The sequence below is a fragment of the Anomalospiza imberbis genome, chromosome 16 (assembly GCF_031753505.1).
Source record: "Anomalospiza imberbis isolate Cuckoo-Finch-1a 21T00152 chromosome 16, ASM3175350v1, whole genome shotgun sequence".
NCBI lineage: Eukaryota > Metazoa > Chordata > Aves > Passeriformes > Viduidae > Anomalospiza > Anomalospiza imberbis.
In genome coordinates this window covers 9,658,760-9,672,374 of record NC_089696.1, presented here as the reverse complement: position 1 = coordinate 9,672,374, position 13,615 = coordinate 9,658,760, and the positions used below count along the sequence as shown (strand labels likewise).

Here is a 13,615-nt window from a genome sequence, read left to right as displayed (position 1 = left end):
CGCTCCCGCGGGTCGCCGCTGTGCCGCACCGGGACGGACGGCGCTTGGAGCAGGGGAGGCGGGAACACGGCTCAGCTGGGCTCAGCAGCGAGAGCCGGCACTCACTGTGGAGAATGACGCAAATGACACTGCAGACAAAACAAACACTGCCAGCACCGAACCCCTCCTCTGCACCAGGCTGAAAACCGGAGCTCCTACCGAACAAGCCAGAACCCAGCCAGCTTTGCTTCCAGCGGTGATAATGCCCCTCAAAGCCTTAAAAACTTTTTATTTCAATACAGCAATGACATTAGGCAACTCGTCCTCAAAACAACTTTTCATCCAGTCCCAGGCAAACAGAGAAAACTTTCACGTTCAAGAAGGAAAAAATGAAAAAACCCCGAAATGTTTTCACCATTTCATAAAGTGTTTATTGAGGATGGTAACACAGGATAAATCATGCAACAGCTCAGTAAAAAAAGGGAATCATTTAAAGGATGAAGAATGGTAACTGGTGCTGCTGATTCTGAAAAGTTTATAAAAAAAATATTAATTGTCCAAAGGTGACATCGAAAACCACTTGAAGCTGAACATGGAAGTTGCTTATAAAGCATTCATTAATAAGAAAATGTAGATATTGTTTAAAATAATCACCCACAGATTTCTGTAATCAACAACTTACAAGTCTCCCTTTCCTACAGCTGTAATGGTGGAGCAGGGCTGGACATCCAAGGTATTTAACCTTCTCTTCCTGAACAAACACCACAGTCACAAACATTTCCCACTAATCCATACGATCACATCTCTTACCCCTCACGACCTGGGCTGCCAAGTGCTTTCATTGCTGGGGTTACCTTCCCAGACACCATGGCAGAACAGAAAGAGCCCGTCCTTGTGGCCTCAAGTGATTTCCTCACTGCCCTCTTGCCATCAGTCTGTTTTAGAAGGGGAACAACTTCAAAATGTGACTGTTCCCCTTCTAGCACCAGCATGTATTTTGAATAAGGAACTCCATGTCAGCAGATGGCACAAAGACTGGGCACCAGCACATCACATCAAACATTGGTGGTTTCAGATTTAGAGTTGACATATATTCGCCTTTTGGAAAAAAAAAAATAAATATAGTGGAATGAAAACTGAATCAAAGGGAAAGAACAGATGACTACCATCCATCAAGGATGCACATATTTGTGCACTGAAAAAAAAAAGAAAAAAAAAATCAGTCATTTCAAAGAAAATCTTGAAAATTAAAAAAAAAAAAAAAAAACGTTTGCACTTGTTCCTGGTCATAAACAATCTCACAAAAATCTCACTTTTGGAACTATTCCAATTGAAACCATACACTGAATTTATTAATACAGTATAAGTTTCTTTATGTAAAAAATCTTTATACATAGTAATAAAAAAGATAAAGGCAAGATGCATCAAACAGAAATCTGCTGGTTGTTTTTCCTCCGTTCTTACAGAGCCGCTGATGACTACCTGCACTATAAAGAGCTGTGTTTCTGACTTTCTGTCTCAAGCATCTTCACCTTTGCTTGTGATAAGGATTGTTCTGTCCAAGCATCCAACAGGACAGATGCTGGTGATGTTTTGGCACTTACGCTGGCAAACTGAGCTTCTTTCCCTTGAGAACTGCAAGGAGAAGTGGGAAAAAAAAACAGTCAGCAAAACAAAGTTGTGATGCAGTGTTGCAGTTCTTTAAGGAATGGTATCACCCCGCAGCAGACCCCACAGACAGGAATGTTAGAATGACCCGTAAACCCTCGAGGAAACCTACTGGCCAGAGGCCAGATGACCCCAACCCCCCAGAACCAAGATAAAAACCCACTCTGCCGTTGTTCGGTCTCTTTTCCCTCCTTCTCCCCAGAAAATAAACACATGGAAACTGAGCCTGTCTCTCCTGGCTTCTGAAGCTCTGCTCCTCGGCCGTCCCCCAAGACTGAGCTAGCATAACAGTTCAGGGGGGCAGTCAGAGGGGATTGCGTCAATGCAGGAGAAGCACACACTCTTAAAATGTCACAGGGACCAAAATCTTCCACACCAAATGGGTCCACTGCACAATCCTCCTAGGCTGCCTCTCCCTCTTAAATACATACTGGTAAAACTGGAATTAACAATTCTAACCTTGCCCTCTTGTGGCACCCTGGAGTTCCCACTTTTCAACCTCATAGGACATACTAGTCCCTCACCACAGCCTCTTAAGAATTACAACTAAAATAACACAGCTTTCTGGTTACATGATGGAAACTTTCAACTCTTACAGTATTGAAACCACTGAGAAAGGTGTCTGTAAACACAGGATCTGCACGTAACAGTGTACATGGTCAGGGGAAGCAGGAGGATCATGCTTATCCATAGAAGGCAACAGCAATATATATTTAGCCATACTTAAGTTTTTCCAAAAGTTCATCAGACCATTTATATATTTATATTCTACCCATACCCCCAAAAAAATGCTCAGAAATGCCCCAACTACCAGAAAGTGTACTCAATAAATTAAGGGTATTTCAGAACTAATTTGCACACAGAATTAGCGAGCTCGTAATGCTGATGCAGCAGACCCCTATGAACCTGTTAACTGCTACGTTTCACAACCTGAAGCTGGAAGTTACTGTATTACTTACCTTTTGTAACATACAAATAGAAGAAGTCACAGTACAGAACGGTCTGGACCACACCAGCAACAACAGCTATGAGGTCAAAAAATCCCTCAAAGTAGTAGCGCCAAATCCAGTTGACTAAGTACAAGGCACGGTACAGACCCAGGAAGAAAAGATAGTGAGTAGTGATGGTCTCTGCTTCCCCGGTTTTGCTGATCATAAAAAGTTGAGGGAGAATAGCAACCGATTCAAGATAGATGGAGAAGGTCCACAGTATCTGAAAGGGAAAAAGGACAGGTATATCCGACTGTCTCACTGATAACAGCAGGACAGAAAACATTTGACTTGGCTTGGCTTTTCCCTCTCTAACAATGTTATGGATGGATGAATACCTATTCGTACAGGTCCAGTATTTTGGCAAAGTTTCCCTGGTACAGGAAAAACTAAGTGAAAGCTTTATAATCAACCAGAGGATGGGAGGAGGGAACTCTCCTGGCAGACAGCAGACTCTCCAAACCAGCTCTCTGCCGAGCTGGCACACACAGGTTTGCTTGTGAGGGAACGTGTGTGCAAACAGCTCACATTACCATGAAATGCAGCTTACAGAGTCCACGCTGAGAAAGCTGCAGGGAAGATGAAGTCCATTCCCCTGCTTAATGTTCTTCCATTTTCTATCTATTTGTTTGAAGAATCAGTTAACAAAGAACAAAATTTAAAATATGCTTTAAAGTGTTGCAATTCAAATTCCCTTACTCTGTAATAAATTCATTTAACCCCAATACAAAAATACAGCTCAATCCACGTAAAACAAGCATTTAAAGTTACTCTCTATTTTGTAGGAAAAATACCTGTTTGAACTCTCTGTAATTACATTTTTAATATAATTTTTCTGCTATTAAACACATAGCTGCATTTAAAATAGAATCCAATTCTTTTTTATAGTCTAGACCATTTGCAATTCTATAAAATTTAAGTAGTAGCATAATTCCTTTTGTTTTCACCAGGTGGCACCAACTATTCAAAAACTGGGGATTTCTTTAACAAACAGAACAAAAGGAATTCTGAATTAATACAGCCATCAGCGTGTACTGGGAAAAACACAGTCTTCTGCTTAATAAAATAATCTATGCTGATAAAAATGCTAGTCTCCTGAGGTGCCTTAAATTTGCACAGACATCTGCACCACACAGATTCATTGAGGAAAGGATTAGCCTGAACCTACTAAACACAGACACCCTTCAACCATTCACTTGTCAGGCGAAAAATGCTCATCCTCACATTCTAAATATTTTAGCAAAAAAAAAAAAATATAATCTCCTGCCTACAACCAACTCACCTCCAGTGGAGAGAAGTCATGATTGACGAGAAAAGAGAGCCCACCAACAGGAACTATCAGGAACTCCACTCGGAAGGTGTCATGGTTTCCATCATAGGTGGCCTTGAACTTCATGTAGATCAGGTACACGGTGGCGTACGAGCAAGCGATGTAGATAAGCTGAGGGCAAGGAAAGAAACAACCCCAAACCAATCCACAGAGGTTCCAGGATTAAACCACACTCCCTGAATAAGTACTAAGAGGAGTAAGTGTGGTCTTTTTTGCTTCTTTGCATTGTTTATGTGGTTTTGCAGGCTGTTGTTGGTGCTTAACTTTTGTCAGCAGAGTAATAATTCAAAATGAGCGATTCTGGGCCCTACTGGTTTTGCTGCTTTAAAGGCATCACATGCCCATGGCTGAAGTGACTGCCCAAAGGTGAAGACCCTTTCCAGAACTAAGGAAGTGACTGGAGAAGGAATACATGTTCTGCAACTGCAGGGGAAGCACTGGCCCCAAACATTTAGGTTAAAAATGTGCAGGTGCATACACACAATAATGGAAGGGGCCTTTCTACATTCAAAAAGCCCAGAATGGTGTGGCTCATGTGGCAATTAAAAAATATTCAATAAGTCCCATTCAGACAACCTTTTAGTATATCACAAGTTAGCTGATTTGCTTTGGACCTTTAAACATCTATAAAATCTGAAGAGTGGCAACTGGACTCTGTTTTTTACAAGAGGCCACAAGACCTGCAAGATTGAAAGAAGAAATGAACCAGAATTCAATTTGAGCTGATGCCTAACTATTTTGAATGGTTATGGCACAGCAGACTTTATAGCTATTCCCTGTGGAATAAGCAAAAAACTTCATTTTACAGGTGAGAAAACAGAACTAGAGAGAATCAAAGACTTTGTAAAGGTCAATCTGCCATCATCAGGACAGAGCTCATTGTCCTGGAGTCAACACAGTACAGCAGACTAGACAAATATTTTAGATTCTGCCACTTTCAGCACAAAGATTAAATGTTCCAAAGCATCTATCACATTAAAAAAGGGTTCTTTGCAACAGAGAAGTAACAGATTAAAAATCCCACTGCTTGCAGATGCTATTAATCACTAAATGCTCTGCTCACAGACAAAATCCTACAAATACTGTATTAAGGAGCTCAGAACCCAAAGGCTCTGGTACACAAGCACCCCAGCTGAGTGGAGATAAAGAACCACAGGACAGGATACAGGGAACCTTTACTATGGGTGTAAACAAATCACAGCAGGTATGATCATAGAAGACACTAAGAGAGCATGAATTCCAAATTTCTTACATTACAAACGTCTTCATCTCAAGAAACTCAACTCTTGACTTCTCAACTAAAGTTCTCTCAAGTTCTCAACAAGTGTGTAACATTATATCCTCCTACATATAAATACATATAACACAAAACTGTGGTGGGACACCCAAGCACCTTCATCTTGACACTACCATAATGGGCTGAAAAGACAATTATATCCATCAGTCTTTCTAAGCATTAATAGAAGCTGCCATTTTGAAAGTTAGTATTTCCATACTCCTGCCTTTTCTGATTAGGAGGGCTGCAGAACAAAGATGTGCTCATGGCCCTGAATCACAACCAATAAGTAAATAAATGCAAAAAAAACCCCTACCTTCACCTTTAGGGCACCTAATGGTACCTTCCAATCAGAAATTACATATGGAAAAAGCTTCTGTTTCAAGAATATTTTATATAATCCACAGCTCTTCTTCTGTACTGTTAATATTAAAACTTAAGCATACACATTTCACTTGTTGGAAAGCAAGTGTGAGTTTAAGACACAAAATTTTATTTTACAGTATTATTTCCACAATTCATCCATACATTTTGCATTATTGATTATTTTAGTCTTTCCTCTTGGCAAAGTTATATTACCCTCTAAATTAAAGTTGAGAAGCATCAAGAAAATCCAAAAATAAAGGAATTGGATTAAAAAAACATAAACATACTGCCCTCTCCCAGACCACTGCTTTATTTTCTTGTACTCAGCAGCAGAAATTGCAGGAATGAGTAAGTAAAAAACTCAAATTCAGGCTCAATGACATTCAGTGGGCAAGTGACAGGGGTACAACTCACAGAAGCTACATTCCTTAAAGCTTACTACTCATGTCAACTTTTGATCAGCCTCTGACCAGACAGTTGCAATTCTGGCAGTGCATTCTGAATACTAATTTACCTTGTAGTGAATAAAAGGAGATTTACTTGAGCTTTAATGTCTCAAATGAGAAATACAGCTTATTTGAACCGTTCTTCCAAAAGCTTGCATTTTCAATAACCAAAATGCCATTTGTTCTAAATGCCACAGTCCTAATATAAACAGTTTTTAAAAATTGCATGTAGAGTGCAGAAAAAAAAAGTAGGATTTTGACTCCATCTTCCACATTCTTTATCCAAAGCCCATCTAGAGCTTTGGTGCTTTAGGCCATTAAAAATGGCTTTTATTAATGGAATTATGCACTCTGCATGCAACCTCACTAGCTTTTCTAACTCTTCAGCATACTCTACCTTCATAGATGTGTTATACAATGAAATGAATGAAGTGAAGAGGTCCAGGTAACGGGTAGTGAAGACCAGTGCAAACAGAAGCTGGCTTTTCCCAGAAATACCTAAAGTGATAAAGGAAATAATTAATCATTCAGAAAGTGATGAGGTGCTTTGAAACATTTGATGGCCGGGATGAGAAAGGACATATCCTTTATTTTTAAGCAAGTTGATCACAAAATCAGGACAAAATCCAAGTTCCCAAGCTGTACAAACGGAATTCTAAGCCCATAAAGCTCAGTAGTGTGAACACAAGTTACCCTGTGCTGGAAGAGGTGCTGGCACTACACAAGGTTTAGAAGTTACTCACAGCAGGTAGTGTCATCTCCAAAAGTATCACCTGCAAGCTATCTGTTCTGTCCTATCACTGGGCAAGGCTGCATTAGCTTTCAGTTCTCAGAGAGCTGTCACATGCCTCAGTACAATCTTTAGATGCTGAACAGCTGGAAAGGTACAAGGGCAATAGACAGAACAGACCCAGTGACAAGCAGAAGGTATGATGGCACCAATAACAGGATTTTAGAGGAATATATAGATTTTAAAACATAAGACAATTCAAGTCACAGACTCATTTGGCCACATGGTGAGAAAAACATCAAACAATCAAACCCACGTTATTATGTACTAAAAATTTTAAAAAGGAAGAGAAATGAGATACAATGTCAGACATCTACACTGCATCTTCAAAGCAACTTTCGATTCTAGGTCAAAGCCCCAGTGTCAAAATGTTTGTACTTAACTTCAGGCACTAGAGCACACTTAGAAGCATAAAAGCTTTGCACAGTCAGTCACTAAAAGCTTCCGAAAGCTGAGGTGAAGCATCGCTCCATAATACTGATGTGGTGGTGTGTCACAGCAGGGGGACAAAACAACCTACTCTGTGCCTCTATCTTGTTACTCCAATTATTCTTGTTTTCAGTCATCCAGGGCGAAAATAATTGCATCTGTTCAGCTAAGCATGCAAGTCTTCTTCAAAAAACAAGAGGGGAAAATACTCCGTAGGAGAGGCTGAAAAACCTTGTCCCTTTATACAGAGATATTTCTAGAAAGGCTTTTATTAACAGCACCATAAAGCAATTAGGAGAAGGCAATCTGCTATGGCTATTGAAGTCCTTTTTCATTCCAGCTTAAGGAACATGGAATAAACTGCTCCAGATGAAGGAATTTAACCTATGAAGTACAAGAATGGCTGAAACAGTAACAATTAGAAAGGGGTGTGTTTGCAAATTTCATATGTGGAATGTCTGCAAGGTGATCCTGATGTGCCACCTACAGAACAGCCCAAATACAGTACAGGGAACATAAACCATCTCAAAATCTGCAGGCTGTAAAGCTGTAAAACACAAGCTGCAAGTATTAAAAAAAAAAAAGGCACCCCACCCCAAAAGAAGAAAATAAAATAAAATAAAAAACCACAAACAAACTACCTCCCAAAGTTTAGGAAAAAAAATACATTTGACATTTCTTTAACTACACCAGCATTGCACAGACAGCTGAAGCAGCATTCTGGGCTCATCCCAGGTGTGCTTGTTGGCATCACAACTTGCCAGTGAAACCTCCCAGCAAGCAAAGCTGTCCTAAGGTCAGAATCCACCTGGACAGATTACAGAGCAGCGTACAGAATATAATTAGGCTAAATTATTTAGCATGCTATTTTCTTTTAGCAAATAACTGGGAACAGGAAAAAAAAACCCAAAAAACTAAAAACCAACCAGCATATAAGAGACATTAATTATTGATAACAGCTATACATTTGGATCTGGATATACTGTCATAAATATATACAACACACTTGACAAATTCTTCTAAACCATTGCCAATCTTACCTCCTTAGCCTCAAAGCTGTAATTTTTATTAAGGCTTTCAATACTCTCACTGATTTTTGAATCTTTAGAATAGTTGTGAAATCCTGAAACCCACCCTAGACTCAAGATAAAACTAATTTTCAAGTAAAGTAGACTAGACTAGACAAGATTTAAATTGTAAACCAAAGGCCCATGAAGGGATGGGAGAAACATCTAAACCACAAACAAAAACAGGGTGAGGGAACAGGTAAACACAACAGTTGTACGACTTGGACGCATTTTAAAACTTGAGGAAATGTATCAATGTATGTGTCACAACACTGACCCTGGCTCAGCTGGCAACAGCAATGCACTGAAGCTACAACGACGCTATTCTCATCCTTCTCCCTTTCCTTTTACTCCCACAAACATTACTTACCTCTTGAACTGAATAAAAATATTTTTATTTCTTCTTCCAAAGCTCTGGGGTCAAATTTGGAAGAACCAAACCTCTCCGTTTTGTTCCATCTTCACACATGGAAAAACTCCTTCAACTTCTGCACTCCAGCTTGGCTGAAAGCCATAGCATGAAACTTTAATTCAGGTGATTTTCACAGCCAGGCAGGAGGGCAGAGCTGAAATTGTAGTACTTTCGTATCAACTTCATTTTGCTGTGGTGAGTCAGGTAAGGAATAACAGGCAGGAGCAAAAGGCACTGAGCTGTGGAGTGTGTACAGCACTTACCAACTACGAACTGCACATCACAGCCATAAAACCTACAAACAAAAATTCTTCTAAGGAAGGTCAGTCCATACTTTGCCATGGAAACTTCACAGAATTTTAAAAATAAAGTAGTTCAGTTTTGTACCAAGTCCACATCACCCACAGAACCACAACTCCTTTGGTTCTGCTAATAAGTACCAGCATTAAGACTCCTGTGCTTCCAATTTAAAAACCCAACCTAATTTTAAATACAGATGTTCCAATTGAGAAAGAGAATACTTTCCTTCAAAGAGAGAGAAAAAATTTCAAAGCTACCTAAAGCAGCAGTTTTTGTGAAAATACAGACAAATCAGCAGCAGCCTATGGCAAAGTACTGTCAGAAGTCTTCATCTTAGCATACTATCTGGTCCACAATAGACACATAAAATTGAGATACAGCTACATTACCTAGCAAAAGTACTACACATTTACTATCTATACTACTTTTCTAGAGTATACAGCATATAATTGGACAGCACTGCAACCACAGGTCACCTTTAACACTTGATAAATGGCACAGAGAAATGCGAATCAATTTTCAGGCAGTAATTTGCACTGCAAAAAACCTAATTTGACTTGAAATGGGCAAGAAAATACAGTCTGGACAGGACAATGTTTGAAAGCAAAGGGTTCCTCAAGTCTCATGAATTTCCTAATTATGACATGATGTCGATAATGGAGTTGCCTACTACATTCTCCATGGCTCTTCCTAATGATTTTTGAACTGTTATTTTGAGCGGCAAACATTTTTCCAAATTCTAAATTTGGAAACTCAAATAACCAGACATGCAAAAAATTGTTTCCCTGCCAGGTCTAAAATTCTGAAGTCAAGATCTGATTTGCTTTCCCCTTGTTATCTTTTCAACCTATTGATTAAATAAGGAAAAAAAAAACTTTTTCAAACACAGAAAACACAGACTGCTTCAAAGTGCAGATGAGCCTAGCCTTACCTATCTTCTTCAATCAGAGGAGTCACTTCTTAAAGAAAATGGGGACTATGAGTCCCCAAAAAGCAGCAGAGGTGCACAGGCTGTCTGCCCCATTTGCAGCTGCTTTTACAGGCCTCCAGCTCTCCTGGAACAAAGGCCTCAGACACACACAGATGCAACCAGGAGAGGAGTCGGCACCATGTGGTTTGCCAGCTCTTCATGGATCACAGCCTGCAGTTCAGCCAGCACTTAGAAGCCCTTATTTCTTTTCAAAATCTCTACTGCTTCAAAAGTGCACGGTTAAAGCAGCAGCTGGTTTGCCTGCGTTTCCTTAGTCACCAGTAACCACGAGGTATAAGTTTATTTAATTTATAAGTGGTTCTAATAACCATACAATGTAAAGAAATGGCAGAAAGCCCTCTAATAAGTGGCTCTCTGTAGCTGCTTAACATTAACTGGTAACTACTTAGGGGTTATTGTCGTGCATGACTTTACAAACATATGCAAATGTATATTTACAACAGTTTAATCAACAGAAACCTCAACTGACAACAATTAACCACTAGGAGGAACCGAATAGAGCCCCAAAAATAAAATTCTTTGCTCGTGGTCCTTTGGGGTATTCACGTTCTTCTCATTCTAGACAAACTTGTTAGGCCTCAGACACCAATCTCACAGCAGCAACACAAATCTGGATTTATTCCTGAGGATTCAGACAGAACACCAAAGAAACACCCCCTGACAAACACATCTCTGCTTTTTTGCCTTTTTTTTTTTCCCCCTCAGGAAAATGAATTAAGAAAATATTTTCTACTGGAAGAGCTAATGCATGTATGTTTGTGTCCAGGGATGCTGGCTAATTTGGGAAAGGGGAGAGCTGTATCACCTATATGATACAGGCCTGTTTGCTCTTCTGTCTTGGAGAAAGCTGCACCAAAGATTGGTGTGAGGCTGCTTTCTTATGAATAAAGCCCGAGCAGTAGAGATTCTCAATCACAACTGGCTTAAGGAAAGCAACATCAGACCACTTTTTAAGCAGAAAGATGGGACCAAGTCATATTGTACTATACTGTGTAAATAACCTCACATCCAAAGGTCACTTAAGAATCCCTTGGCTCAAACCCTTTCTGAATTTCAGCCTTGCAATAGAATTTCACATTTCCTTTCTTCAGACATTAAATGACATTCAGTTTCTAGATCATTAACCCTCCTGCTGTTTGTATTCTCAACTGCATTTCTCAAGCACAGGACAAAGCTCTACTCAAGAGCTGGAGGAGGCAAGGCCCTCTCCTGCCAGATCCAGGCAGGATTCCTGTCATGCACTAGACCCTGAGCCAGGTAAGTTCATCAGGAAGGTGCTCTTGTTCTCCACGACCTCAGGAACAATAGTTCTGCACTATTGCTGCATGTGGGCCATGGAGTCACTTGTTTGACCACTTTTGTAAAGAACAGTTTTTAAGTCTGTTTAAAGCCAAAGCTATTAGTTTACTTTTTAAAAAACAAAACTATTCATTCACTCTTTGTTTTTGGGCTACCAAGTGATTAGCTGGTGATTTGACATGACAACATACAGAACCTGTACTTCCTCCTACCTGTAGTGTAAATCTCTTTCATTTCCCCATTCTCAGTTATTTCAGGTTACAACTTTAACTAATTCTTCATGCTTTTAACTGAAAACTTTACAGACACATCTGTTCAATGGTGCTAACCCGGTATTAGAACAGTATCGTCAAAACATGGCAAACTGATTTCAAGAACAATTGCCCTCAGTAAAGCAGGAGAGCTCACTGGAGAGCAGGCCAAGTCAAGCTCACAGTCAAGCTCCCGTGCACAACAAAACCGATCCACATAACACACACCGCAAGGAAATGCCCATTTTGAATGACAACAGCTCCCAGTTTTCTGAAAGAAATCAGCTACGCTGCAGTTATGGGAACTGCCTGCAATTCCCTGCAACCACCACACCGTACAGCCGAAGGGAGAAAGCGAACCACGGCACAAGGAACTGGAGCACGCCCGTTCCGAACGGGGGGGAAGCGGCAGCGGGGGGCGGCGGAGCGGGGCTCGCCGGCCGGGACCCGGCGCAGCTCCCGCTGCCACGTCACACAGGCCCGCGGCTCCCGCCGGGAATCTCCCTCCTACAGCTTCCTACTGCAGGCTGGCCCGGCCGACAGCAAACCCTCCACCAGCCCTAACAGCGGCACGAAGCACAGCTCAATTCCTGCACAAAAGCGAAGGACAGGGGGAGCGTGAGGCCACCGCGGAGGGAAGGGCAGAGCAGGGAAAGTTCAGAGGTTGCGAACGGCGAGTCAGCGGCGGCCGGCGCTGCACCAAACCGCGTACACCGGAGGCCCAGGGGCCGGGCGCGGCCAGGGCAAGCGAGGGAAGGGATGGAGGAACGGAGGGATGAAGAGAGGGCGGCTGCTCGCCCCGCGGGAACGAATAGCTTTCCCCCCCGCCTTCCAAACCGGCCTCCCCATTCATTCGCCTGCCGCCGGGCAGTTACGTAAGGAAGGAGCGACCCTCCCGGACACAGCGGGAGCGGCGGCGCACAGGGATTAAAGTACAAATAATGTCAACCACAACACCTTTCAGGGAAATGCAGCTCCCGCCGGCGCACCCCCACCCCGGAGCGGGGATGCGCCTCCTCCTTCCCCCTCTCCCGGCCGCTCACCCGCTCCGCCAGCGCTGGATTTCGAGGGGGCCGAGTCGCGGGGAGGTCAGGAGGAGGGCAGAGCCCCCTCCCCTGCGCCAACGGGAGCGACCGTCCCTTTTCGCCTGCCCGGGCGAGCTCTGCCCGCCCGCCCCGGGGGCTCTCGGGGGCGCCCCAGCGGGGTCAATGCCCTCCCCGCCTTTCCCCGCTTCACCAGGGCCCTCCCGGGCCAGTGCGACAGGCGGGACCCACCCCCGCCGCCCCGGCTCGCTGGGCTCTCCCCGGGGCGCGGCCCTTCGGGGGCGATCGCAGCACCCCGCGGCGAGTTCGGGGTATGCCCCCGGCCCCGGCGCGGCTCCCGCGGGGCTCTGCGGCCCGGAGCCTCCCGGCCGGTCCCGCCCCGCGGCCTCCGCACGCACCCGCGCAGGAGCGGCTCTTCCAGATCTTGAGCAGCAGGATGATGATGGCCGCCAGGTGGGACAGGTCCCCGGTGAGGCGGAAGATGTTCATGGCGGCGGCAGAGGCGGCGGCGCAGCCGGAGCCGGGGAGCGAAGATGGCGCAAGCTCAGCGGGCACCGAGCGACGTGGCCCGGGGACGTGGCCAGGCAGCCCCGCGCCGGTGCACGCCGGGAAGCGGGGGGAGCGCCCGCCCCGCCCTCACGGCGGGGCCGCCACGGCAGCCGCGGGCCCGGGCGAGCGGAGGGGAGCGGCTGCGAGACTCAGCCCTTGGGCCGCCGAGGAGCTGATCTGTATACATATATATACAATAGCGAATATGGTGTATGTTATATGTATATTTTATTATCTTTTGGAGGCCAAGAGTGTGAAAATCTACATGAGCTACTAGAGAGAGTCCAGCGGAGGCCATAAAGGTGATGAGGGTTCCGGAGTGTCTCTCTTAGGAGAGACTGCGAGGGCTGGGCCTTGCTAGTCTGGAGAAGAGAAGGCTGAGGGGGGATCTCTTCGATACGTATAAATACCTCAAAGGCGGGTCTCAAGA

At 43.5% G+C, this 13,615-nt stretch overlaps 1 protein-coding gene and 1 long non-coding RNA gene across 2 annotated transcripts; one reads left to right on the top strand and one right to left on the bottom strand.

The window, feature by feature from the left end:
* Nucleotides 1–385: 385 nt before the first annotated feature.
* On the bottom strand, nucleotides 386–13,241 carry KDELR2 (KDEL endoplasmic reticulum protein retention receptor 2). The gene is made up of 5 exons (XM_068206969.1): nucleotides 13,035–13,241; nucleotides 6,452–6,552; nucleotides 3,919–4,077; nucleotides 2,607–2,859; nucleotides 386–1,614 (listed from the first exon to the last, which is right to left on the bottom strand). Exons 1-5 carry the CDS (start codon nucleotides 13,123–13,125, stop codon nucleotides 1,580–1,582), a joined length of 639 nt encoding a protein of 212 aa, XP_068063070.1. The 5' UTR covers nucleotides 13,126–13,241; the 3' UTR covers nucleotides 386–1,579.
* On the top strand, nucleotides 1,554–2,847 carry LOC137483671 (uncharacterized). Its single transcript, XR_011004588.1, has 2 exons — nucleotides 1,554–1,669; nucleotides 1,979–2,847. It is a non-coding gene; the product is annotated as an uncharacterized lncRNA (long non-coding RNA).
* Nucleotides 13,242–13,615: the final 374 nt, after the last annotated feature.

What these genes read in the sequence shown, in the direction of transcription:
- KDELR2 (XM_068206969.1), bottom strand. Translation starts at nt 13,125, where the DNA reads ATGAACATCTTCCGCCTCACCGGGGACCTGTCCCACCTGGCGGCCATC. An exon ending in TGTATAACACATCTATGAAG is followed by an intron (nt 4,078 to 6,451) that starts GTAGAGTATGCT and finishes CCTTGCCCTCAG; the next exon opens with CTTATCTACATCGCTTGCTC. An exon ending in ATGACTTCTCTCCACTGGAG is followed by an intron (nt 2,860 to 3,918) that starts GTGAGTTGGTTG and finishes TTTCCCTTTCAG; the next exon opens with ATACTGTGGACCTTCTCCAT.